The sequence below is a fragment of the Thalassophryne amazonica genome, chromosome 2 (assembly GCF_902500255.1).
Source record: "Thalassophryne amazonica chromosome 2, fThaAma1.1, whole genome shotgun sequence".
Taxonomy (NCBI): Eukaryota; Metazoa; Chordata; class Actinopteri; order Batrachoidiformes; family Batrachoididae; genus Thalassophryne; species Thalassophryne amazonica.
In genome coordinates, this window is record NC_047104.1 from 94,344,368 (window position 1) to 94,372,103 (window position 27,736).

At 39.7% G+C, this 27,736-nt stretch overlaps 1 protein-coding gene across 1 annotated transcript; it reads right to left on the minus strand.

Moving 5' to 3' along the window:
- Positions 1-1,708: 1,708 nt before the first annotated feature.
- On the minus strand, positions 1,709-27,531 carry ogfod1 (2-oxoglutarate and iron-dependent oxygenase domain containing 1). The gene is made up of 13 exons (XM_034189641.1): positions 27,309-27,531; positions 18,626-18,771; positions 18,496-18,542; positions 10,010-10,110; positions 7,181-7,297; positions 6,945-7,036; positions 4,969-5,097; positions 4,754-4,867; positions 4,604-4,683; positions 2,315-2,544; positions 2,109-2,237; positions 1,965-2,023; positions 1,709-1,878 (listed from the first exon to the last, which is right to left on the minus strand). The coding sequence occupies exons 1-13, from the start codon at positions 27,463-27,465 to the stop codon at positions 1,729-1,731; spliced, it is 1,551 nt and encodes a 516-aa protein (XP_034045532.1). The 5' UTR covers positions 27,466-27,531; the 3' UTR covers positions 1,709-1,728.
- Between the last annotated feature and the right edge of the window lie 205 nt (positions 27,532-27,736).

Sequence of the window (27,736 nt, forward strand, 5' to 3'; positions counted from 1 at the left end):
TACCAGAGTGTTTTTAAACTGCAGTATCTATAGTTCTACTTAAGTAACAAATGTGTGTACTTTTGACACCACTGGCAATATTTCATTTCAAGTCACTGTTTATGCAGTATAACTACCACATAGCTCTCAGTCTGGTTCAGTACACACAACCACAATCACAGGGCAGACTGCTGGCTTGACAGTCAGCCAAAAGACATTCATGACACCTGCCACAAGAAGAGTAAACCACAGAAGGTCACTGCTGAGAAGGCTGTCTGTTCACAGAGAGCAGCTTCTTCAAAGTATATTCATGAAAAGTTGACCGGAAGGGGAAAATGTGGTCAGCAAAGAAGCACAAGCAACAGGGATGGCTGCAGCCTTGAGAGGACTGTTAAGCAAAGCTGATTCAAGAACGTGGGGGAGCTTCACAATGGAGTGGACTGAGCTGGAGTCGTCAAGAGTCACCGCACACAAATGTCACAATCCGTCAAGCTACTCCCAAACCCGAGACAATGTCCAAAGCATCTTACCTGGACTAAGGAGGAAAAGAATTAGACTCAGTTATGCTCAGTGGTGCAAAGTCCTCTTTTCAGATGAAAGTAAAATGTGTATTTATTTGTAAATCAAGGCCAGCACAGCAGCTTAGTTGTAGCAACGTTACCTCACAATAGGAAGATCATGGGATCAATTCTACCTGTGGCCTTTCTGTGTGGAGTTTGCATATTCTCCCCATGTTTGTGTGGCTTCCCTCTGGGTGCTCCAGCTTCTTCCCAAATCCAAAGACATGCAGGAATGGGAAACCGCTAATTGTCTGTAGGTGTGCGTGCATTTGTCCATGTGGCCTTGCGACAGATTGGCATCCTGTCCAGGGAGTTCCTCTATGACTGCTGCAATAGGCTCCAGCCCCCACATGTGAACCTTAATTTGGTGGCGCATTTGTAAATCAAGGTCTATAGGAAGAGTGGAGGTACAGAATAAAAGCTGGTTGAAGTCCAGCGCAATGTTTCCACAGTCAGTGATGATTTGAGGTGTCAGGTCATCTACTGGTGTTGGGTCACTTTGTTTTATCAAGTCAATACAGTCATCTACCAGGAGATGTTAGGTCACTTCATGCTTCCATCTGCTGACGTACTTCATGGGGATGCCGATTTCTACTTCCAGGATTTGGCACCTGCCCACTGTGCCAAAACTACTAGTAACTGTTTTGTTAACAATACCCCATAAAGAACACCATTGTTTTAATGTTTTCTCCCTCACTCTCCAATGGCAGAACAGGTGACTGTGGAAGAGGAGATGCACTACCAACCTATAGACTGGGTGATTTTGCACCTGTGCTTCAGGCTACTTCTCTGTATCCTTGGACAAGACACTTCATCTGCTTGAGCTGTAAAAGGGTACCAGCCTTAGCTGGAGGAGTAACCAAAGACAGAGTGGCATTGCATCCCAGAAGAGTTCATTCAAACAGCCTCAGAACCTTTTACTTTCCTGTAAACGACCTTCAGTGGTTGTACGCCTGTAATTAACTCCTGTCACTGCTACAAAAACAGATTCTGAACAAGTTATTATGAACACATGCAAAGCAGTGTCACTGTGCTCTAGTTGACGGGTGATAAAGATTGAAGGTAAAATTCTGCCAGTGTAACAGCATCCTGATTTAAATGTTACTAATGTCAGACAAATCAACTGGATCATTTACTTCAAATAAGGGATTCAATAAAAAGTCAAGAAATCCACAAGATCAAATCATGTTTATTCATAGTACACAAAAGCAAAGTCATAAAATGTTCTGTCGGCACATTCAGACAAGCTTTTGTGGTTGATGTGTTTGACAAATCTGAGGGTTTCCTTATCTCTGTAGACCAGGGCAAGAGAATTATCCTCTGGATAAACTGTCAGAAGCTGTGAAAGAGAGAAAACCAAAGTGATGTTGGTGATCACAGATGTCTTACACTCACTTTACAGCAACACTTAACACCGCCACTCACCTCCTCTTCCTCTTCATTAGCAACGTAACACGTAAAGCCTCCAAAGTCTGCCTGCCAGCCTAAGACACAAAACACAACTCTTATCGGCCGCAATGTTAACAGGCACTTTATTTGAACTCTTTGATGGGATTTCTACAGACTTACTTGCACAGCAAAAAGGCAAAATCAGGTCTAAAGCATACTCTGCCTGTGCTGCTTCCCCATCATGCAACAGCGTGTAGTTTCCATGACGCCAACGACGCAGCTCCCCAAAACACTGAGGTGTGCTTGACTCTGAAGAATACACTCAGATCAAATCACACATTCGCACAGTTGTGTCTGCAATAATCAGAACACACACACACACACACCTACTGACGTGGGTTCGGATGAAGATGCTGTGGCTTGTCCATCTTGTTGCTCTTCTTCTTGTACATCTTTATTGTTATCATCATCATCATCATCATCAGCGGGGCAAAGGAAGTGCAGCTGAAGACCAGTGAAGTTGGCAAGCAGCAAGAAGAAAGCCTCTGAATGCAGCAGCTCCCAGCATGCACTCACACACTCAGGCAAGTTGTCCAGTGAAGCTGCTTCATAGCATCTAAATGCACCAAAATATGTGCAAGTAATCAGTAATCTATCTATAAAGCAAGAGGCGTATGAGTGAGTGCGAATATGTGGCTTGCATATTTCTCCATTTGTCAGATCAGCCTCAGCTTTCAGATATGGCTAGTGCATGGCACGATGATGTGCATCTTTTATTATGAAAATCTGGGGAATTAATTTTCAAAACCTTTATTTTGAATAACATTCATGCTTCCAAGGTGGCGTGGCTCTCTGCTGTTACTGGTAGCAAAGTTAAACATCAAATAGTCCATGACTGTCGCACAATTTCACAATAAAATATTTAATGTCAGCATCCCAGCAAACACTTTTACTGTGAAACACATGCTGTCAGTTTTCCTTGTGACTGGGTTTAACTTAACAACACTGAGGAGGATGTTAGCTAAAATCCATTTTTTGCTAACACCAACAAATTTCTCACTGTTTGTACAACATTTCAGTAAGTATATAAGGTGAATAAAATCTTTTATTACATGGTATGGGATTTTGCCAACTTCTGATTGGCCCATTCGCCACTTTCTGAGCTGTACCACATGCCGAGTTGACCGCTGGTGGAGCCGAGTACACCTCGCGTGCAGTGTAGCGCTAGCCAATCGAGCAACACCTTCTATCGATAACGACCAATCAGATAACGCGATACAACGCCTACTTTGGCTGTCAGTTTGTTGACAAGATTCTACATGATGCCTGTGCATTATTTCACAAAGACTATTCCTTATTAAGCCCCTTTCACGTGGGCCCGCTTCGAGTTTCATCATGCGTCGTCATGACGACGCCGTGTATACAATGCAGTAAAAACTAAGAGCACAGAAAGAAAAAAAAAAAAATGCTGCTCGCTGCAGCAGCTCCTCGGTCTTCTCTCACAGTTCTCTCACAGGACTGTTTAAGTACAGTCCATAAAAGTCCTGCTCACAGACTGACTGCCAAGAGACAGGACATGTCCAAGTTCAGCAAAAAGTCTGGACATCTCCAGTCCATTTGTTCGTGCGCGCACATGTGAACAATTAAAAGAAAAAAAAAAGGCTGCCTGCGCTCCTCGCTCTCCGCAAACTCTCTCATCACTGTGTTAAAAAAAGGACATAAGTCCTGCTCACAGACTGATTGCCAGAGACAGGACATGTCCACATCAAGTATAACTCCAGACATCTCCACATTTACTCTCAGATGGTTCATTCGCGCATGCGCATCTCGCGGTCAAAGTAGGAAAGATAAACTATAACGGAACTCAGAGCGCAGACCTGCAGCTCAGCACAAGAACAAATATAAACTAGAAGATAAATCAGAGTGCACAGTCTGTCTGCAGCGCGCACCTGACACAGACATTCCTGTGTAGTCATGACACCACAGGAAACTCGAGGCAGCCCCGGTGTGAAAGGGGCTTTAGAGATTGTGCTCATGAAGTATTTTGGACCTGTTGGTGCAGTATGACAGTAATAATAAAGAGTTGAAACTTGAGATTGATTTTTCAGTTTTACTATGTTTGACAAACTCCCAATTTTCTTGTTTACCTTATAATAAAACAGTTATAGACTTCTGATTATGGTGTACCCATGATTATGCGGACCTGGTCAGGATCCTGACCAGGTCCACATAATCACGGGTACACCGAAATCAAAAGTCTATAATTGTATAATATTTGCGGTGATTTCAAGTTTAATAAACTGTGTTCAGGAGTTGTGGTAGTGATTTGCTGTTTCAAATATTCTAAATGTTCTGTTCTATTTTGTCTGAGTTTCTTCCAATAACCTGTTTAATAGGAATCCTTTTCATATAATTGATAATAAAACTGATTTTTAAAAACAATATGAAATACTATAATCAAATAATAATACAATATAACATAAGTACACCTCTTTCTACATCCCCCTTCAAACTCAGCCTCATACGACCATCCATGAGAAATCTACTTAAGCTCCCAATTTTCTATAGGAATACAAATGTCCTTCGAGCACTGCACTAGTTATGGTAAATTCTAAATTTCTACTCTCCCACAGAGAACTTAAACATGCTGTTAAAACAGGAAGAGCACCTCCCACCTTTTATTAGGTGGCCCTTTCTTCATCCACTGGATCTCAGCAAGTCGTAGTGCCTCACTCACCGCTGCGAACTTCTCCTCCTCAAGATGGAAACATAATCATCTGATGGAACACACAGACAGAAGCAATTCAAAGAAAGAACTGTGTTACCTTAAGGAAATCTTTCAGCTGAATTTCAGAGCTGTGTTCAAACTCTCCTTGGATCTGTTCTTGATAGGAAATATCCAGGTATGCTGGATTCACCCACTCCAGCAGCAAAGTCTCCTGTGAGCAACACAAAAGCCATCAATTCACGTCGCCAAGAATGTCGGCAGCCTGTGAATCATCGACACATTTAAACTCTACACCTGTGAAACAACACTCACATCTCCCGGTAGGTGTGGGCACCTGGGAACTCGAGGCTCTACATAGCGTGCAGGACGTTCTAAAGATGGACCGTGAAACCAACCACTCAGAGACAAACGACATTTGTCCCGAGTCAAAACTTCAGACACCTGTACAAACACAAATATTCACAGAGGCTGCAATCAGTTGTTTCTTTGGAGTGGCAGAAATAACTAGAAGGTACTCAGAGCGTGCAGATCTCTGCCAGGACCACATAAATCCCCACCACCAAAATACCCACTTTCACTTGCATTTAGCATCAAGATCCATTCATTCATAACTTTTCAAGTTCAGCATTCTAACATTCTTCTGGATTGACAAAAAAAAAAAAAAAAAAAAGTCAAATTATTTCCTAAGATATTATTCATCTGCTCACAAAATACCATGGAAGTTAAGTAATAATTAATTTCCACTTCAATGTCCCCAAATGCTTAAAATGTTTTCCAGATTATGAATCCACAATATGTTCCAGATCAGAATAAATACCTGATTTTAGAGGATATTACCCAGGGTTCTAGCTAGCGCAAACTTGCATTACAGCCGGTTACACTATAATTTTGGACCGTTACGCTTATTTTGGGCCGTTACGATTTTCAATACCGCGTAATCAACTGTTTCTGCAGTGCGACTCCAGCTTGAAGCATGAATCGAAGCAATGCTTCGATTCAATGGCTCGTGGCTCTTTGATTCGCTGCTCTTCAGAAGCGGTAAGTCTGCTTCTTAACCCCTCTGAAAGCCATTAAAATATCATGAGTCATTTTTGTGTGGATTAAAGTCACTAACTGGGACTCTTGTCTTGTTGCAGTCGAGAAACAAGAATCGTCCTTCGTTCCGTGCTCCAAACGCTGCACAGCTCTCTGCCGACACAGAGTCCGCTCAGAATTAATAACTTCAAAACGAATCGCCGCTTTAAATAAAATGACACCCCTTACAAACATTGCAATACAGACAATAAACTACAATCGACTAAAAAGTTTTTTCCTCCCAAAATGAGACGCCCTGCATTCTTTATAAACCTGACCTGCACAGCTGCAAGAGCTCAGCTCATAGGTATAGAAATACATTCATGCCAATAATAATGTCTGAAAGGAAAGATTTAATTTTTGTTTATGTCCAGAGATCAAGGATCCACCATGTAGAGTTTATTATGTCCAGAGTTTAAGGATCCAGTAACCAATTTCATATTTATTTACTTTAAGACTCAATAAAATGTTGTTCAGTTTCAATTTAATCAGCTTATAAAGCAACAAAGTACAACAAAAGCCATCTCAAGGTGCCTCGCAAAGAACAGTTCAACATAAAAAAATTTAAATAAAAAAATAAAAAAATTCAAATGCCTAATTAAAAACAGAAGTAAAAGAATAAAACATAACAAAATAAAAACTCATAAGAAAGAGAATAAAAATAGGTTTTAAGTCTTGACTTAAAAATGTCCACGGACTCCGAGTGCCTCACTGAGGGCCATGTACTGGCTAACCCAGAATGAGATTGCGCACTCAACAAACTTCCCCAGCCTTCTGGACATGATGAAGGGACTTGGGCTGTTGTACCTGGCTTTTCCCCTTTGGGTACCCCTAGAATGGCCAATTTTTAGCTTGAATTTTCAAAAGCTTACCCCCCCCGGTAGCTTCGCTCCCTCGATATTACCACTACGCTAAAATTTTATCCTAGCTAGAACCCTGTTACCCATCTGCTCACCAAACTTTGTCAACATGCTCTCACAGCCTTCTGAGTTGCATGCTGCTGTGTGCCAAATATTCTTCTTGATCTCATTTCTAGAGTATAATCTTGATCTCCAAAATTGAATCAGTTATTTCACAAAACATTATCTATCTGCTCAACAAATTTCATAGAAATCATTCATTACTTTTTGAGTTATCCTGCTAACAGACAAACACAAGGGGGTGGGGACATTACCTCCTAGGCAGAGGGAAAATGCCACAATATTAATTCTTACTTGGTGAAAGGAGACTGGAGAAACTTCAAAGAGCACCAGTGTGTTGAAAGAGGGGACGAGTGACTTCACAACACTCTGTGGTTGGAAACGACCTGAAAACAATGTGGTTTATAGACTTGTGGTGAACATACGGAGAAGCATAGACTCGTGCACACACACATTCAACTTATTTTATTTTTATAGTGGAAAATCACAACAACGCTGCTTCAAGGCACTTGACACACATTGACGCTTACTGTCTGTGGTGTAAAGATCAAGAGTTCCACCATCACTTCTCTCCCATGATGGCACAAGGTACAGTATAAAAGCAACTCGCCTCCCCTCCAATTCATCATCGTGACATAAAAGAACATCTGGACAGAATGTAGATAGTGAAATAGGCATAAATACACACAAAGTGTGGTACAGTCATTTTAGGCAAAGGAAAATAATCTAAATGTTATGTAACACTCCAATTTAACATTTAGAAACATATACAGTAATACGTGTGACCACTTTCCAAGAATTCTATGAATTAAGAATTCATATATTTTGAAGATACACCAAAAGTTTTTCACAAGTGGTCTCCTGCAATTAATTAAAAAAAACTGTCCTCTAATAATCAGGTTTTTAGAATCATTCTAAATACCGAACAATCATCTGCAACTTTCTGTTGTTACATATCAAACTGTACACCTATAAAATAAATTATGTTTTAAAAATAATTTTGTCTGCTATTTTTAAAATTATTGTTTTCAAATAAAGTTGGCAACTTGATAAATGATTACTTTCTTTAATAAAATGAAAAATAACATTTGATTTTGCCTGGAATAGGAAAGTTGGACAATGTGAGCCAAACTTTTTTGGGTGCCTGAAGCTTCTATTTATATATTAAGAGACAACTGTATGTATGTATGTGTGTGTGTGTGTGTGTGTGTGCCCCTCTCCTGTCCAAACACCACCTAGGAATTGACCCAGACCTGGCATACATATACTTTGCCATACAGGGAGTGACATAGGCTCTTGAGCACTGTAGTAGTAGCAGTAGCAGTAGTAGTAGTAGTAGTAATAGTAATAGTAGCAGCAGCAGCAGCAATTGTTGTTAAGGGGAAAGACACTTTTATGCCACAGAATTGAGCCAAACTTGGCATGCATAAATTTTGACACACAGGGAGTGTCACAGGTTATCGACTAATAGTAGTAGTACTTAAGAGGAGAGGTACTTTAGTGCTGCATCATCAGCAAATGTGCTAAAAGGTTGGTGTCATACTTTTCTATTGTCTTCTTTTTCCTTTCAAATTTTTACCTCTTCATTTTTGTAGTAAGTAAGTAACAATAGTAGCAGTAGTAGTAGTACTACTACTAATCTGTCTCTTCTTAAGGCAGCTTTAGTCACACCCTAACAGTTCTAGGTGGGAAGTGATGTGGTGAAGATGAAACTTTCATTTTAGTTTCTGAATCAAACCTGCCCTGGGGTGAGTAAATGGCTAATTTGTAACAAAAGTAGAATGTGATTATTTGCTAACCTTATATTTAAATGAAAATAATACAGAGAAAACATATATATTGAAACTGAAAAGTTCAATTACTAATATTGTTTCAGGAACACCTTTCCAAAAAGTTCACACGATGTGTTTTCAGACCAGTGATGATGTGACAAGTTTAAATAACAATGTTATTAAGTTTAGTTATTATTATGTCCAATTAGTACTTGGACAAAAGACCAGGGGTTGTAAGTGTTTCTCCAGGTAAATCTGGAGTTGTGTCAGGAAGGGCATTTGACATCAAACTTGTGCCAAATCTCAAATGGCTCTGCTGTGGTGGCCACTGAGCCTTTGTCAGTGAACACGTCAACCACAGATGTCAGTTAACCCTTTGTAAGCCTGTATATCCTATTGATGGGAAATTTAACTTTTTTTGTGAGATACTGACAAACCAAAATGAGGCAGGTGGTAGGGGGTTAAAGCTGTATTCTACAAAACAGAAGCTACATATTGACACATCCAGTAGCTCTGCCCACTTCTCTGGGCTTAATCACATAATTACATATGAGATGGTCAATAGTAACAGTGGAATTGTGTCGCCCCGAAGAAGGGACACAAAAATACTACTATCCGTCCGTCTGTCTGAAACACTGTATTCCCTATAATTTTTCACAGATTTGAGACTTGCAAGTTTACCAAATGTACAGCAGGGATGCATTCTTTGAAGGTCTAGGTCGAGTTTAATGATGAGTGATCTTGACCTTATATTGAAGTTCACAGATCCTAATCTAGCGACTGTGTGTAATGAAGACTATATTTTCAATAACTTTCCAAGGATTTCAGAAAGATTCATCAAATCTGTAGCAAACATGCATCCCTTCAAGGTCTAGGACAACTTCAACGATGACAGACCTTGACCTTATTTTTAAGGTCATGGGTCCAAAAATATCTGCAACACTGTACTCCCAATATATTTTCAAAGAAATAACACAGGTTTACCAAATTAGGAGCAAGGATACATCTCTTCAAAGTCTAGGTCAAGTTTGATGATGAATGGCTTTCACCTAGTTTTGAAGGTCACAGAATCATGTGTCTGATGAACACTGACCTCTCTATAAATTTCCATGTATTTCATTTGTAGCACAGATGTATACCTTGAAGATCTAGGTCACGTTCCTACTCCAGCACTGTAGCCTTTGTGCCCTTTTCACTCAAACTTCCACATTTTTCCCACACCTTTTCTGAATCAATAAAATCATGACTAGAGACAAATTGTTCCTGGTTTCCTTTTTTCTCTGATTGTAGTCATCCTTATAAAAACATGGAAACTAGTCTCCACAGTGATTATTACAATACAGTTTGACGTTGTCTTGTTACATTCATATTAATATGACATGGCTGCATGAAAATTTTGCCCACTCACAAATAGGATACCGGACTGCACATATTTCTGCGACAAGGGATACAAGACATTCAGGCTAATATCACTTTTCATTTTGTTTGGGGGTGGGGTAGGGGGTGTCTCCGACTGAGAATGTGTGATTTATTACAAAACACAGCAATTTTAATGCATGTTCTTTTGATATTACAATAACCACTCACCAGTGTATTCATATCTGGCACAAGAAATGTCCACTGTGGGCTCCAACTCAACTCCCAACACATCCTCAAGCCAGGAACGGAATCGCCCAAACAGTGCTCTCCTTAATCAGTGAGAAAGAGAACAAAGACAAAGTATCAAAGAGAAATGTTGTTAGCGTCATCACAAAAACATATTGTGATCCGTGCCAACTGCCAAATTATTACACTCACATGAATAAAAACTGATAATTAACTCTGCCATTCAGGTTATGTTTTCAGCTGCATGGGTATGTTTAGTAACAGGCTTAGAAACCGACGAACCAATTTTCACAAAACATTTGCTGCGATCCAGAATACATGCTGCTAAATTTTGGGACAAATTTGCATTAATAAGGCACAACATTAAAAATCTATATTATAATAGCCAAGTGGCCTCTGTGTGCTTGTATGCTTGCATGTGTATAACTTTGATCACAGAGAAACTGGGGAGAGGTGACATTTGCCATTTGGTATGCTTATGTATTTTGGGGTCAAGGATGAACAAAAACAAAGTTGATAAGACTAATATTTTTTGAGAAATTAGCAATATTAACTAACAACAGTGAACAATAAATGCTGTGCTGCAATGCACCATGGGAGTTTTGGGTTTTAAATGTTATTGTGGTTCATCTTAGTTTAACAGTGTTGTTATTGATTTGTGTTTTTGTAGTTCAGTTGCTTTAGTCAGTTTAATTAAGTGTCATGTTGCCGTTAGCAAGAGTGAGTTAAGTGCCATGTTGCCGTTACCAAGAGTGAGAAGTGTAGTGGGTTTGATGTCCTCCGCCACAGCTGTTTGTGGGTGTGTAAAAATAAAAGTACCTGAATAAATTGAACTTAAGACATAAGTTAACATTACAAAAATTACATAATTAACAGGAAATAAAAGGGCTGCGAGCCGACGCGCGGACCCGTCCGCACGTCTTTCATTTAAAAAATCTCCTTTAACAGTGGAATATCTGGATAAAATGCTGAAACCGACTTCTTCTGAAACTTCTCTGTTCTCTCACGACGTCCTGGATCAATAGAGCCTGAAATGTGGAGGTTTTGAGCTTGAACAGGCTGACAACGGCGGCTAAGAGCGCTGCGCGACGTCTCGCACCGTGGGAAGTCCTTAAAGCGACAGAATCACCTCAAAATCTCATCAGCCGTTAAAATTTTCACTGAAAACCAGCTTAATTTTTCGAACCGTGTCCACTTCGATGTGTCTCACAGGTTTAGAAAAAATTTTGATCAAACAACGCGCCAGTCTCTCAGCAACTTCTCAGACAAAGGAATTCCGACGAGGGGCTGGACGACTCCTCCCACAAGGAGTGCTCACAGGCGAATGACGTCACCGACAGGCGTGGAAAAAGTCACGCATGCGCACGAGGGTTCAAGCATGTCTGACGTAAAACATATGAATGAAATCCATATAGTTTTTGAAAAAAATAAAAAGGACCGTTACTTTATTGACAGCCCTCGTATACATATACATATATATATATATATATATATACACACACACATATATATATATATATATACACACACACACATATATATATATATACACACACACACATATATATATATATATATATATATATATATATATATATATATCACACACACATATATATATATACACACACACATATATATATATATATACACACACACATATATATATATATATACACACACACACATATATATATATATATATATATATATATATATATATATATACACACACACACATATATATATATATACATATATATATATATATATACACACACACACATATATATATATATACACACATATATACATATATATATATATACACACATATATACATATATATATATATACACACATATATACATATATATATATATACATACATATATACATATATATATACATACATATATACATATATATACACATATATATATACACACATATACACATATATATACATACATATATACATATACACATATATATATACACACATATACACATATATATACATACATATATACATATACACATATATATATACACACATATACACATATATATATACACATATACACATATATATACACATATACATCAATCAATCAATCAAACTTTTTCTTATATAGCGCCAAATCACAACAAACAGTTGCCCCAAGGCGCTCCATATTGTAAGGCAAGGCCATACAATAATTATGAAAAACCCCAACGGTCAAAACGACCCCCTATGAGCAAGCACTTGGCCACAGGGGGAAGGAAAAACTCCCTTTTAACAGGAAGAAACCTCCAGCAGAACCAGGCTCAGGGAGGGGCAGTCTTCTGCTGAGACTGGTTGGGGCTGAGGGAAAAAACCAGGAAAAAGACATGCCGTGAAGGGGGGCAGAGATCGATCACTAATGATTAAATGCAGAGTGATGCATACGGAGCAAAAAGAGAAAGAAACAGTGCATCATGGGAACCCCCCACAATCTACGTCTAAAGCAGGGTATCTGTCTCCCTGATCTGAATTGGGAGCTGGTTCCACAGGAGAGGAGCCTGAAAGCTGAAGGCTCTGCCTCCCATTCTACTCTTACAAACCCTAGGAACTACAAGTAAGCCCGCAGTCTGAGAGCGAAGCGCTCTAATGGGGTAATATGGTACTACGAGGTCCCTAAGATAAGATGGGACCTGATTATTCAAAACCTTATAAGTAAGAAGAAGAATTTTAAATTCTATTCTAGAATTAACAGGAAGCCAATGAAGAGAGGCCAACACGGGTGAGATATGCTCTCTCCTGCTAGTCCCCGTCAGTACTCTAGCTGCAGCATTCTGAACCAACTGAAGGCTTTTTAGGGAACTTTTAGGACAACCTGATAATAATGAATTACAATAGTCCAGCCTAGAGGAAATAAATGCATGAATTAGTTTTTCAGCATCACTCTGAGACAAGACCTTTCTGATTTTAGAGATATTGCGTAAATGCAAAAAGGCAGTCCTACATATTTGTTTAATATGTGCTTTGAATGACATATCCTGATCAAAAATGACTCCAAGATTTCTCACAGTATTACTAGAGATCAGGGAAATGCCATCCAGAGTAACGATCTGGTTAGACACAATGCTTCTAAGATTTGTGGGGCCAAGTACAATAACTTCAGTTTTATCTGAGTTTAAAAGCAGGAAATTAGAGGTCATCCATGTCTTTATGTCTGTAAGACAATCCTGCAGTTTAGCTAAATGGTGTGTATCCTCTGGCTTCATGGATAGATAAAGCTGGGTATCATCTGCGTAACAATGAAAATTTAAGCAATACCGTCTAATAATACTGCCTAAGGGAAGCATGTATAAAGTGAATAAAATTGGTCCTAGCACAGAACCTTGTGGAACTCCATAATTAACTTTAGTCTGTGAAGAAGATTCCCCATTTACATGAACAAACTGTAATCTATTAGACAAATATGATTCAAACCACCGCAGCGCAGTGCCTTTAATACCTATGACATGCTCTAATCTCTGTAATAAAATTTTATGGTCAACAGTATCAAAAGCAGCACTGAGGTCCAACAGAACAAGCACAGAGATAAGTCCACTGTCCGAAGCCATAAGAAGATCATTTGTAACCTTCACTAATGCTGATTCTGTACTATGATGAATTCTAAAACCTGACTGAAACTCTTCAAATAGACCATTCCTCTGCAGGTGATCAGTTAGCTGTTTTACAACTACCCTCTCAAGAATCTTTGAGAGAAAAGGAAGGTTGGAGATTGGCCTATAATTAGCTAAGATAGCTGGGTCAAGTGATGGCTTTTTAAGTAATGGTTTAATTACTGCCACCTTAAAGGCCTGTGGTACATAACCAACTAACAAAGATAGATTGATCATATTTAAGATTGAAGCATTAAATAATGGTAGGACTTCCTTGAGCAGCCTGGCAGGAATGGGGTCTAATAAACATGTTGATGGTTTGGATGAAGTAACTAATGAAAATAACTCAGACAGAACAATCGGAGAGAAAGAGTCTAACCAAATACCGGCATCACTGAAAGCAGCCAAAGATAACGATACATCTTTGGGATGGTTATGAGTAATTTTTTCTCTAATAGTCAAAATTTTGTTAGCAAAGAAAGTCATGAAGTCATTACTAGTTAAAGTTAATGGAATACTCAGCTCAATAGAGCTCTGACTCTTTGTCAGCCTGGCTACAGTGCTGAAAAGAAACCTGAGGTTGTTCTTATTTTCTTCAATTAGTGATGAGTAGAAAGATGTCCTAGCTTTACGGAGGGCTTTTTTATAGAGCAACAAACTCTTTTTCCAGGCTAAGTGAAGATCTTCTAAATTAGTGAGACGCCATTTCCTCTCCAACTTACGGGTTATCTGCTTTAAGCTACGAGTTTGTGAGTTATACCACGGAGTCAGACACTTCTGATTTAAAGCTCTCTTTTTCAGAGAAGCTACAGCATCCAAAGTTGTCTTCAATGAGGATGTAAAACTATTGACGAGATACTCTATCTCCCTTACAGAGTTTAGGTAGCTACTCTGCACTGTGTTGGTATATGGCATTAGAGAACATAAAGAAGGAATCATATCCTTAAACCTAGTTACAGCGCTTTCTGAAAGACTTCTAGTGTAATGAAACTTATTCCCCACTGCTGGGTAGTCCATCAGAGTAAATGTAAATGTTATTAAGAAATGATCAGACAGAAGGGAGTTTTCAGGGAATACTGTTAAGTCTTCTATTTCCATACCATAAGTCAGAACAAGATCTAAGATATGATTAAAGTGGTGGGTGGACTCATTTACTTTTTGAGCAAAGCCAATAGAGTCTAATAATAGATTAAATGCAGTGTTGAGGCTGTCATTCTCAGCATCTGTGTGGATGTTAAAATCGCCCACTATAATTATCTTATCTGAGCTAAGCACTAAGTCAGACAAAAGGTCTGAAAATTCACAGAGAAACTCACAGTAACGACCAGGTGGACGACAGATAATAACAAATAAAACTGGTTTTTGGGACTTCCAATTTGGATGGACAAGACTAAGAGACAAGCTTTCAAATGAATTAAAGCTCTGTCTGGGTTTTTGATTAATTAATAAGCTGGAATGGAAGATTGCTGCTAATCCTCCGCCCCGGCCCGTGCTACGAGCATTCTGACAGTTAGTGTGACTCGGGGTTGTTGACTCATTTAAACTAACATATTCATCCTGCTGTAACCAGGTTTCTGTTAAGCAGAATAAATCAATATGTTGATCAATTATTATATCATTTACCAACAGGGACTTAGAAGAGAGAGACCTAATGTTTAATAGACCACATTTAACTGTTTTAGTCTGTGGTGCAGTTGAAGGTGCTATATTATTTTTTCTTTTTGAATTTTTATGCTTAAATAGATTTTTGCTGGTTATTGGTGGTCTGGGAGCAGGCACCGTCTCTACGGGGATGGGGTAATGAGCGGATGGCAGGGGGAGAGAAGCTGCAGAGAGGTGTGTAAGACTACAACTCTGCTTCCTGGTCCCAACCCTGGATAGTCACAGTTTGGAGGATTTAAGAAAATTGGCCAGATTTCTAGAAATGAGAGCTGCTCCATCCAAAGTGGGATGGGTGCCGTCTCTCCTAACAAGACCAGGTTTTCCCCAGAAGCTTTGCCAATTATCTATGAAGCCCACCTCATTTTTTGGACACCACTCAGACAGCCAGCAATTCAAGGAGAACATGCGGCTAAACATGTCACTCCCGGTCTGATTGGGGAGGGGCCCAGAGAAAACTACAGAGTCCGACATTGTTTTTGCAAAGTTACACACCGATTTAATGTTAATTTTAGTGACCTCCGATTGGCGTAACCGAGTGTCATTACTGCCGACGTGAATTACAATCTTACCAAATTTACGCTTAGCCTTAGCCAGCAGTTTCAAATTTCCTTCAATGTCTCCTGCTCTGGCCCCCGGAAGACAATTGACTATGGTTGCTGGTGTCACTAACTTCACATTTCTCAAAACAGAGTCGCCAATAACCAGAGTCTGATGCTCGGCGGGTGTATCGTCGAGTGGGGAAAAACGGTTAGAGATGTGAACGGGTTGACGGTGTACACGGGGCTTCTGTTTAGGGCTACGCTTCCTCCTCACAGTCACCCAGTCAGCCTGCTTTCCCGACTGCTTGGGATCTGCCAGGGGGGAACTAACGGCGGCTAAGCTACCTTGGTCCGCACCGACTACAGGGGCCTGGCTAGCTGTAGAATTTTCCACGGTGCGGAGCTGAGTCTCCAATTCGCCCAGCCTGGCCTCCAAAGCTACGAATAAGCTACACTTATTACAAGTACCGTTACTGCTAAAGGAGGCCGAGGAATAACTAAACATTTCACACCCAGAGCAGAAAAGTGCGGGAGAGACAGGAGAAGCCGCCATGCTAAATCGGCTAAGAGCTAGTAGCTACGCTAACCTAGCGGATTCCTAAAAACACGCAAAGTGAATAATGTGTAAATAATTTAGAGGTGATTCAGCAGAAGGAGTGCTTTAGTTAAGGCACCAGACAGGCCATGAAGCAGCACAGGTAACGCACGGCAACAGTGCTAAAAAATAAAATAAAATAAAAATCCACCAGACAGGCTGTGGAGCAGCACAGGTAACGCACGGCAACAGTGCTAAAAAATAAAATAAAAATCCACCAGACAGGCCATGGAGCAGCACAGGTAACGCACGGCAACAGTGCTAAAAAATAAAATAAAATAAAAATCCACCAGACAGGCTGTGGAGCAGCACAGGTAACGCACGGCAACAGTGCTAAAAAATAAAATAAAAATCCACCAGACAGGCCATGGAGCAGCACAGGTAACGCACGGCAACAGTGCTAAAAAATAAAATAAAAACGAAAGCGTTAGCAAGCTAGTTAGCTTGCCAAAAAAAAATTGATATGGGCAAAAAATTGAAAAAAGTGCTCCGTCGCGACGTTTCGACCGTTAGAGGTCTTCTTCAGGCGTTGGAGCACGGTAAAAAAGTCTTGAAAAAGACTGTTAGTTCAGAGTCCAAGCAGCAGGTAGCAGTCTCTGTGTAAACAGTTCGGCGTTCGGTTATACGAGGTCTATTAGAAAAGTATCCGACCTTATTATTTTTTTCAAAAACCATATGGATTTGAATCACGTGTGATTACATCAGACATGCTTGAACCCTCGTGGGCATGCAAGAGTTTTTTCACGCCTGTCAGTTACGTCATTCGCCTGTGGGCAGTCTTTGAGTGAGGAGTCGTCCACCCGCTCGTCGATTTTTTTCATTGTTTAGGAATGGCTCAGAGACTGCTGCTTTGTTTGATAAAAATTTTTTCAAAACTGTAAGGCACAACTGAGTGGACACCATTCAATAAATTCAACTGGTTTTCGGTAAAAATTTTAACGGCTGATGAGAGATTTTGGTCTGGTAGTGTCGCTTTAAGGACGGTTCACGGCGCCTGACGGCGATCTGCGCTTCGAGGCGGCAGCGTCTCGCCGTTTCAAGTTGAAAACTTCCACATTTCAGGCTCTGTTGACGCAGTAAGTCGTCAGAGAACAGAGAACTTTCAGAAGAAGTCGGCATGAGGAGTTTATTCGGACATTCCATTGTTAACGGTCATTTTGTAATGAAAGAACGTGCGGGCAGAGTCGCATGTCGGGCTGGACCCGACCGCGGGGGGTCGCGGCAGGAAAAACACCTCCGTTGGAAATCTTAACGGGCAAGTTGGAACATGCCCAAGCTGTTAAACAATTTCTCAGTTACTCACTTGTTGAAAGCCATTAAAAGCCGCCTGAATTCTACAAATGGTTTTCAACACGGAGGTGTTTTTCCTGTCGCGGCGCACACAGATTTGCCGAGTCGTCACGGAAACGACTCGGCGAATTTGCGCGTACGTCTTTCATTAAAAAAATGTCCTTAAACAGTGGAATGTCCGCATAAATTCCTCATGCCGGCCTCTTCTGAATCTTCTCTGTTCTCTCATGATGTCCTGGGTGAATTAAGCCTTAAATTAGGATGTTTTCAGCTCGAAACAGGCCGACGACAGCGCCTGGAAGCGCTGCAGGACGTCCCGCTCCGTGGGAAGTCCTTACACCGACAGAAACACCCCATAATCTCTCATCAGCCGTTAAACTTTTCACAGAAAACCAGCTTAATTTCTCGAATAGTGTCCACTCGGATATTCCTCACAGGTCCAGAAAAAATTTTGATAAAGCAACGCGCGCCGTCTCGAGCAGCGTGTGAAACAAAGGAATTCAGCCGAGAGGGCGGGACCACATCTCACTCAAGGCCTGCCCACAGGGAAATTACGTCACCGACACGCGTGAAAAAACTCACGCATGCGCACGAGGGTTCAAGCATGATTGGTGTAATCGCATGTCATTCAAATCCATATAGTTAAAAAAAAAATAATAAAAGGGTCGGTTTATTATCTAAGAGACCTCGTATATACACACACACACACACACATACTATACATATAATAAAAAATAGCAAATGTTTACCTCAAACCTGCGATGTGTGGCTCTCTTCTCTGCTTCAGGTCATCTGACTGCACAGGAACAACAGAGAAATAATGTCAAAAGGAACAAACCCACAGCAACAATGCAGAAGAAAGTCCAGTTTGACAGCTACCTGTTTAAATTTGTACAGATCATTGGACTTCTCCTGAAAGTTGAGGCCTAGGAGCTCATCCTGCAGATTCTTTACAAAAGTCTTACTGTTTATGAAGTTCTGGATAATGCAGTGAGGAAAAGGGTGGCAGTCCAACTCTATATTCCCTGCACAATGACAACAGTAACCAATGACATGTCAAACTGAGCTTGTGTTTACATCACACACACACATTTGATTTTTAAACCAACTACAACTAAATAAACTCTTGAGTAACAAACTACAGCCATAGAGCATAGACATAACTGGCTCAGAAACAAAATTATTTTTTAAAAGGACAAATTATCAGGACATAGAAATATTTTATTTTTCTCACTAGACAGATTTCCCCAGAAAATTAAATATGAACCCTCAGATTATTCTGTTTCTCAGGTCAACACGTTATTAATGTAAAGTAGGAAACAACAATAAATAAAAGGCTGACTTGTTACACTTCAGATTTGAATTCAGGACTGATGGTTGAGTCTCGGACTCGGGGACTGACTGCATTCTGACTCGCAAGCTAGAGGAGCCTATTCAGTTGGGGGTTTTTTTGTTGTTGTTTTTGTGTTTTTTTTAAAAAAGTCATAATAGTTTCATGGATGAATAGACAGACAGACAGATACACATGCAGACTAAAATCAGGTTGAATGTGAATAAATTCTAATCTTATCTCTGTGAGAAACAGGAAGTTTGTTCTGTACCAAGTATACCCTTTCTGTGCGCAGACCAAGTTTTTCTCCATAAATTGTGCCCAGCTCTCAGTCCTTTCCACACACAGAAAGGGTAAAGTCCATACAGAGCAAACTTCCCGTTTCTCACGTGTGCACAGATAGCGAATATACAAATCTGGTACAGGGGGTAATCTCAGCATGACAAGTGTGACAAGGGAACAGCTACTGTGTGGGTGAATGGCAGGTGGTGGTGGTGGTGGGGTGTTAGACTCTAAGGGATGTGGGGAAGAATGATTTTCTCTGATGTTGTTGGGGGGGGGGGGCACTGAATGCAACTCAGTCTTCTGGTTAAAATGACTACACTACAACATTCTCTGGTCTGTCACAGTTTCCAAGCTATCCGATTCCTCTCCTACCACAGACCCAGTCTCCTTGATCAATCTGTTAAGTCTACTGGTATCTGCCACTTTCATGCCCCCCTGAACAGCATAGCGATGACTGTACGGACCATGACAGACTCATAAAACATCCCCAGCATAGTGTTGCAGACTCTGAAGGATCTGAGTCTGTGTAGAAACTACAGCCTACTCTGATCCTTCTACGGCCCGTGAGTTCTTAGACCAGTCCAGCTTACTGTCAATGTGCACTCCCAAGTACTTGTAGCCCTGAACAATCTCCACATTACTCCCTTAATGGACAGTGGGGTAACTGTGATTTCCCTCAAGTCTGCCATCAGTTCTTTTAACTGATGGACAGGGTTTCATTCTACATGTGGCTGCATAACACGTTAAATACATTTTCAGAGTCTTTGTCTATGGTTCACTGTCAAGTAGTTCCTTATATCAACTGCTATTAGGAAGCACTGGATACCACACTTACTTTTGTAGGTAATGTACTTGATAACTTCACCCTTAAAAAATTATTTTATCATCAGGAAGATGTGGGATACCTTTATTATGTGCACTACCACAATTGCCACCAGGGGGCATTCATGTCATGCAAAAATAGAGCTCATCATCTACATAGGTATATGAATTTAGTGTTTTTTATAAAGTTATTCACAAACTATAGCGCCATTGAAGACAGCGACCGATCGTCGACAGACTTTGACTGTCAGAGGCCACGCAACCATAAATGTCTTTAAAAAAAATCTCACACCCACATAAATTTTTCAATATTTAAACATAATGAAATTGTGATCAGTTTGTAATCAGCTATCACACTGAGCACATTACAGAGATGGTTTCTGTGATTGAAGATGGATTACACATTTATTTTTCCTTCTCCCTCTTTGCTCGGTTTCACCACAGCAGGACAGATATCACTTAGATCCCATTCAGACTGAGGTTTGCAATCCAGTTTAAGAAGGATACAGCCATATCCTGCTTAAGACGGATAGTGGGTTTTCTTTTTATCTGAACAGCACAAATCCAACTTAAAGATGGATTCTTTTCAACGCACCTGAGAGGTAGGTTGAGTCGGATTTGAGATGGATTCACTGCAGTCTGAACGCAAATGCGGCTTGAATCCGGCTACCTCAGGACCATGGCGTCTGTGCACTCTGTGTCTTTGCCAGTAAAGTGCTCAACAAACTTCTTTTTCTGCGGCATCACCACACAGAAAGGCACATACACACGCACACACACCCACCCACGCTCATTCGGAGGTCAGCATCAGAAAACCATCACAGCAGAATTGATGTCATCTGCAGCAACAGACTGCAGGTTGATGACGTGAGCTTAAAAAGTTATCTTTTGTGAGGTTATAGATTAACTGGTGTGTTGCCCGTGGGGATCCACAGGCTCTAAGATTGGGCTAGTGTTTATAAACTAGGAAGCTGACAATTTTCAAAGGTGGTAATAAATTATGCAGTTTCTATAATGATTTTAACTGAAAGTGCAGGAAATTAACCCCTTAACGCCTGAATTTATATAGCTGTATATAAAAAAATGTTTTGTGTGTGTTTTTGCCTTTAAGTAGATGGTAAATAATGTTGAGATTATTAATTTCACTTTTGCACAAAAAATAAATACTAATTTTGGTAATGACTTTATGTTATAGTGTAATAATAATAATAATAATATATAATATAATAATAATAATATAATAATAATAATAGTATTTTGCAAATTTGCGACAACAGGCAAACTGGTCAATTTGGTATGTTGCATATTTGGGTCAAATATTGTAGCATATATGCGACAATAGGCGTTAAGGGGTTAAAATGAGAAAGTTTTGTGAATAATTGGATTTATTATATGGAGCATTTATTTGATGTCATGTTTTACAACTGGCACAGTTTAAATATTTCCTTTGTTCAGAGCTTGTCTGGTTACCAGGGACTGATTAATGGTGAGATCAACATCCATTGTTCACTGTTGTTACACACTATCCCTAATTTCTCCAAAAATATTTGTCCTACTCCTATCAACTTTCTGTTTTCAGAGCGTTCATCCTTGGCCCAAAATACATAACCATACCAAACAACAAATGTCAACTCTCCCCAGTTTCTTCATGATCGAAGCCATACATGCACACGCACGCACACGTATGAGTCAACTCTCTGCAGTTAAACAGTCCATCGCGCTGTCCACTATTCCTCACTGGTAAACATAAAACAGCAAGCAACACCCCATTCGTTGCGCACACATGCATGAATTGATCTGAATAAGAGCTAGATAAAATAAAAAATAAAAAATCCACAGTCTGAACCTGGACATACATCACTCTGAAAGTCCAGGGGCGAATCCAGGATTTTGTAAAGAGGGGGGTATGCAATTGTGAATGAATATTTAGATACCATTTCCTGCATTCTGGTGCATATTTCACCATATAATACAAACACAGAAAAGGCACTTTAAAACCTGTTTTTTTTTATTCATTTAAACTTGTACTGTACAATGTTGAATGGGATGAAAAGGGGGAGGCGTGCAGCCTCTGGATCTGCCCCTGAAATCCACATGTCCATTTCTGTTTTTGTTGCAAATGATCATGGATTCTGACTGAATCGCAACTAGCAGGCTCAATGTGTTGACAATAAACAATTGTGTAATTCATAATATTTATGGCTATACTATGTGGACTTATTACTCAAAATGGCCGCTAGTGACAAGCTGTGGAAAACCAGGTAAGTTGGAATTTTGTTACGATGTCAAGGAATTAGGCTTACATCAGAGAACCAGTTTATTGTTAGGTATTAATTTCCAGTTTATTTTCCATGCACAATAAGCCTTTTCACAGTCTCACTCACTTCTGGGTCTGACACGTGAAGTCAAAGAGCAAGAGGTGTAAACTGCAGTCTCGAGGCATCATGATTGACTGTGTGGGCAGCAAGAATTACTTTGATCATTTTTCCTGTTGGAGTGTTGATTCCTTGAAAAAAAATCTGAAAATGTGGTATTGGTGTCCAAGGAAGAAAAACTGAAGCTTATGCTGCACACGAAATTAAAATTCAGGTTTTGCCAAACTCGACCCACTGCTGACCCAGGCAGTGTCTATTCGTAAACATAGAATCAGCTGATTACTGTTTTGCTTTGCGGACCTCTATAAATCTTGTGCACTATGTTTGTATTTCCGAGTGTGTGAAATAAATTATTTGTGAAGAATAAAATACAATTAATCATGGATGTGTTTGGTGAATGGCAGTTGAATGGTGTCTCTAGTAAATAATCATGAAGTAACTGTCTGGTCCATATTCCTGCATGTTCTGTGTCATTTATGAGACTTACAGGCACATGTGCCTGTGATTTGGATCAATGTATAATGAACACAGGAGGGATAAAACGCACTGATTTGTATCACAACAGAGCAAGGCGACAGATTACACTGCCCTTTCAAAAGATGAAAATGGCAAATCATTCCCCGACCCGATATCCAAACTCGAGTCTGGCTGGCTGGATGATAAGAGACAGCATGACTTGATGGCACTTGTGGCGTGTTTAATTCGCACACTGCTGCACAATGCAACCCCCTGGATGCCGCGCTGTGTGCTGCTGGACGCTGCTGGACGCTGCGTTATATAATTATTTCGTAGCAAATTAAGCATTTGCTCTCAGAGATTGGCTGATAAAACCATCTATAATCACTCCAGAAGCACAGAGGGAATTTTCTCTAGCCCGACAACCGGTGTCGCAGACCGAACAGTCCGCCCCTAAAAATCGTCCGCCTATTGCATCTGCGCATGCGTCATTTTGGATCACAGCAGCACATCTGAGACAGAGTCTCTTCACCCAAAGCAATCAAACTGATTAATGGGATTATTAACCATCAGATGATAAAGGTAAAACCTCTTAAATCATTCTAAAGTCAGTTTTAAGCAGAAAAAAGGCCGTTTTAAGCAGAAACGAGGCAAGATTCCGTGATGCTTTGAAATGTCCGACGCGCATCAGCTAACAGCTCGTTTAGCTGCGGCACTCTGATCGCTTCCGCCGCCTTTTATGATGAAATAATGCTGAATTTATGGGGACAGGATTGTTGTACAAAAGCTTCAGATATCTGTCGCTGAGATAGATGATGACTGGAGTGCAGTTTGAAGCAGAAACGAGATGTTAATCCATGAACCACATCATCGGGGGGGACCGATTTTTAGGGCAGCCGTTCAGTCTGCAACCGACCCTGAATTGGGCCAGATACTGACCTCCATTTTGGAGTAGGAATTCCCACTCATAAACGACCAATAGAAGAGCAGCGCTTGTGCCACATCAAAGTGAGGCTGACATCAGCATCTCGGCTGCCAGCCAATCACAGGCTAGGAGAGAGAGGCCAGTATCTGGCCCAATTCAGGGCCGGTTGTCAGGCTAAAGTTTCTTCAGCAGTTTGTCTTGTGCGCTTCTTGGGCTGGAGAAAGCATTTGGGATAATCTCAGAGGTAATTATTTATAATATTTATATTGTAATGGCTTTGTAAAACAGTTGCAGTTTCACTCCTTCTTATAAGCATCTGTAAAATTATGTTTATTATGGATTTAGACAGTTGTTTCACTGACCTTTTTTTTTTTTTTTTTGGAATATTTAAAATAAAATGTACATGAACTTCAGAATGACAGGGGGGAGGCAAAGGCAAAAGCAATTATATATTACATACAATTTCTGTAACACTGAGAAAAATACAAAAGAAAATGTCTATACAATATATGAGATCAAGAAATGTTGAATATGTTAAGTGACAAGCAGCTATTATATGTAAAGATTGCTTTTTGATTTGAGCTCTTTGCTATGGAGGACAACATTTCATTTTCTTTTATAACAACAGGGAAAATAAAGTTGTGTTTGAAAATTTATATGTGTGTATGTAGAATTTTGAAAAAACAACAATTAAGTTTAAGACAATCTTTTTGTTTCTAGGGAGATTCGTGTGAATACCAAAAATTACATGTTCAAATTTTAATAAAAAAGCAGAATCAAATTCGCTGTCACTGACCGACCGAGCGTCTGTTTATGTTTTTACACCTCTCAACCTTTGAACCAACGTGATCGCTCATGCGCATTCCCAGACTGTGAAAACGCACAGAACCCAAACTTTCCAGTCTGGTGTAGGAAGTGAGTCGGAACCAGGGGCGTTGGACTGGGAGGGGTAAAGGGTACTATTTACCCAGGGCCCACAGTATGCGGGGGGGGCCCACAAAAAACTGGCATTAAATACATTCTTGTGTTGCATGTTATTAATGTCCATACAATTCATGTTGTAAAATAATATAATCAGAATGCAAAACATAATTCTGCTCTAACAATAATAATGAAAGCTCTCTGAGGGCCCTTCCCACCCCTGCACAGTTGTACAATGGTTTAGTCCAGGCGCACAGGCGACACTCCCCCCCCACAAACACACACACATCCCAAACGGGATCTGACAGAAAAAGGAGGTGTTTAGTAGTGCTGAAACAACTAATCGATTTAATCGATTATTAAAATAGTTGTCAACTAATTTAGTCATCAATTAGTTGTTAAATAACTTTGTTTTGACGCAAATGTTTCGTTTCTTCCATATAAATCAACCGTTTCTGCAGCTTTGCTTTGAACCTTGAACCAATCGAGGCAGTGCTTCGATCTGCGAATTACTGTTTCGATCTGGTGCTTTGTTGATTCAGTGTTTTATTTCGCTTAATCTTAATTTTTTCCCACTAAAACCCCAAAGAGCATATGTCTGAGTAATATTTACCTTTTTATGTTAATCTGACCTGTTATGGTCTTCTGAAACAGTTGATAGATGTATTTTATAACTTAAAAACGGGACCGAGGCTAACGCGTTAGCATGTCTATGGCGTTTTCAATGTTGAAGAATAGCATTAAGCTGTTGCAGCTGTCAGCACATTTGTTTTCTTTATAATAATTCATGGCTCAGCGTTTGTTGTCGTAAAAGAGTCAAATGTATTACAAATTGTAATATTTTATTCATTTATTTGTATTTATATATCAATAATAATAGAAACAACAATAATAGTAATAATAACTAATAATGCCACAATACAGTTTTAGAGAAACAGACAAAAAGAATCCGATAAAACAAAACAGAAAAGATTAAACCAACTAACAATGAACATAAATAAATATAGAAATAACTGTTTCCTGTGAACACCTTGTGACTCTTAAACCTCCACTTCTTCCCTGTTTTATTACATTTAATGACAATTTGTTTCGGTCAAACCACATCTAAGCTGTGTTGTTACACAAGAAAAAAAATAAAATGCAGTAAACTGCACATTTGTGTCTTTTTTCATGAACGTGTTATTAAATATAACATATTACACTTTTGTCAGGCCTTTAAAATACTTTCATGGACTCTTGCTGTAATATGTTGTCAGTGGTTGAAATAGTTGCTGTAGGCATCTAAACCTGATGGAAATCTGTTTGTGGTGTGTCGGTGATGTATGTTTGTGTAAAATAAAACAAAACACTACTCCAGGTATGTTTTTGACGAGAACATAACATAACTTTGTTACAAGGTCAAACATTGATGTTGTGTGACAAAGGCTTTTTAATAATAACTCACTTAAAGAAATAATGGCAAAATTCACATGTAAGTAAAAACAAAACAAAACAAAACGATTAACTGAAAAAATAATCAACAGATGAACTGATTAGTAAAATAATAGTTGCAGCCCTAGTGTTTAGGCTGAAATAAAATATGTCTTTCCTAAAAAAAAATCAAAGTCCGGATTTCAAAAAAGAAGAGAAAAAAGGACAGGGAAGAAAAGTAAATGAGGGAAAGCAGCTGCTAACCAAATTCTTTGAAAAAATAGGTGAGCTTGAAAGCTAGCTATATTGAGTTGGGGGGTCTGGGGGACCAAATTGCACCATTTTCTAGAAAAATTGCACCATTTTCTGGAAAAATGGTGCAATTTGGTCCCCCAGACCCCCCAACTCAATATTGCTCCCAACTTTAAAACGGGTTCTGACTCCTAGGTGTGATCTAAGGTATACATGATTTAGACCTGGTTTGACTACGCATTAGAAATTTGGTGTTTGCGTTAATAAAAAAGAACAGTGGGGGGGGGTCTTCAATATGGCTAGTACCTAGGGCCCAGAATTTGGTGCTACGCCCCTGGTCGGAACGCAGCCCAATGAGCCACGTTTGAAAAACAAGTCTGAACGCTGTCTAGCTAGAAAACAATCCGGATTGAATCCGACTTAAACTGAATTGCAATCCCCAGTGTGAACGGTGTATAACTGAAATTTCAGATCAGCATTTCCATTTGGCACAGGTTTGAGGCCGGACAGATGATGCAACTTCAGATGTAGCTGGGATTTTTGCCCCTGTTTGACCCACGCATGCGCAGATGCGTTGCGCACTTATATTGTCGAACGTGACATGGCGATACTGTACTGATACATGACAAAGTTCTCTTAAATTAGAAAACAGTAAAATCTAACATGTCAGCAGAAAACACCAGTGCTGCTCGATCCTGTCAATGAAAACACAGTCAAAATAAAGCGCATAGATGTCCTCAGACTGTGTGGAAAGACTTGTACAAACTTTTTCTTTTACAAACTAACCGTGGCTGTAGCGAGTTTTCTGGTTCCAAACTTCCTTCACCGCCTGCTTTACCTGCCCATCTTCTACAACTGAACAAAACTCAACTACTCCTTCCACACTCTTCTTTTTGTTCTTGTCAGTGCTGCCACACGCCTCCGATTTTCGTTTTGAAGCCATTTCATCAACTATCTGATCAATAAATATAGACTATGGGAAACAATGTGGCAAAAAAGAAAACGTGTCGCTGTTAAATGACGTCTCAGACCAGTTGAGCCACAAAAGCCCTGAGTTTTGACTTCAAGGCTTAGTGTACTTGTAAAAAAAAAGTCAACATTTAGCTTCATGTTTGTACATATTAGGCTAAATGTGTAAATATTTAGCATTAACTAATCTGCAAAAGTTTTACGTATGACAGAAATTTGATAATGCATTGTTTGCCTTTTTTTCT

What these genes read in the sequence shown, in the direction of transcription:
- ogfod1 (XM_034189641.1), bottom strand. Translation starts at nt 27,465, where the DNA reads ATGGCTTCAAAACGAAAATCGGAGGCGTGTGGCAGCACTGACAAGAAC. An exon ending in ATCTGTACAAATTTAAACAG is followed by an intron (nt 18,543 to 18,625) that starts GTAGCTGTCAAA and finishes GTTCCTGTGCAG; the next exon opens with TCAGATGACCTGAAGCAGAG. An exon ending in TTTGCCTTTTTGCTGTGCAA is followed by an intron (nt 2,024 to 2,108) that starts GTAAGTCTGTAG and finishes TTTGTGTCTTAG; the next exon opens with GCTGGCAGGCAGACTTTGGA.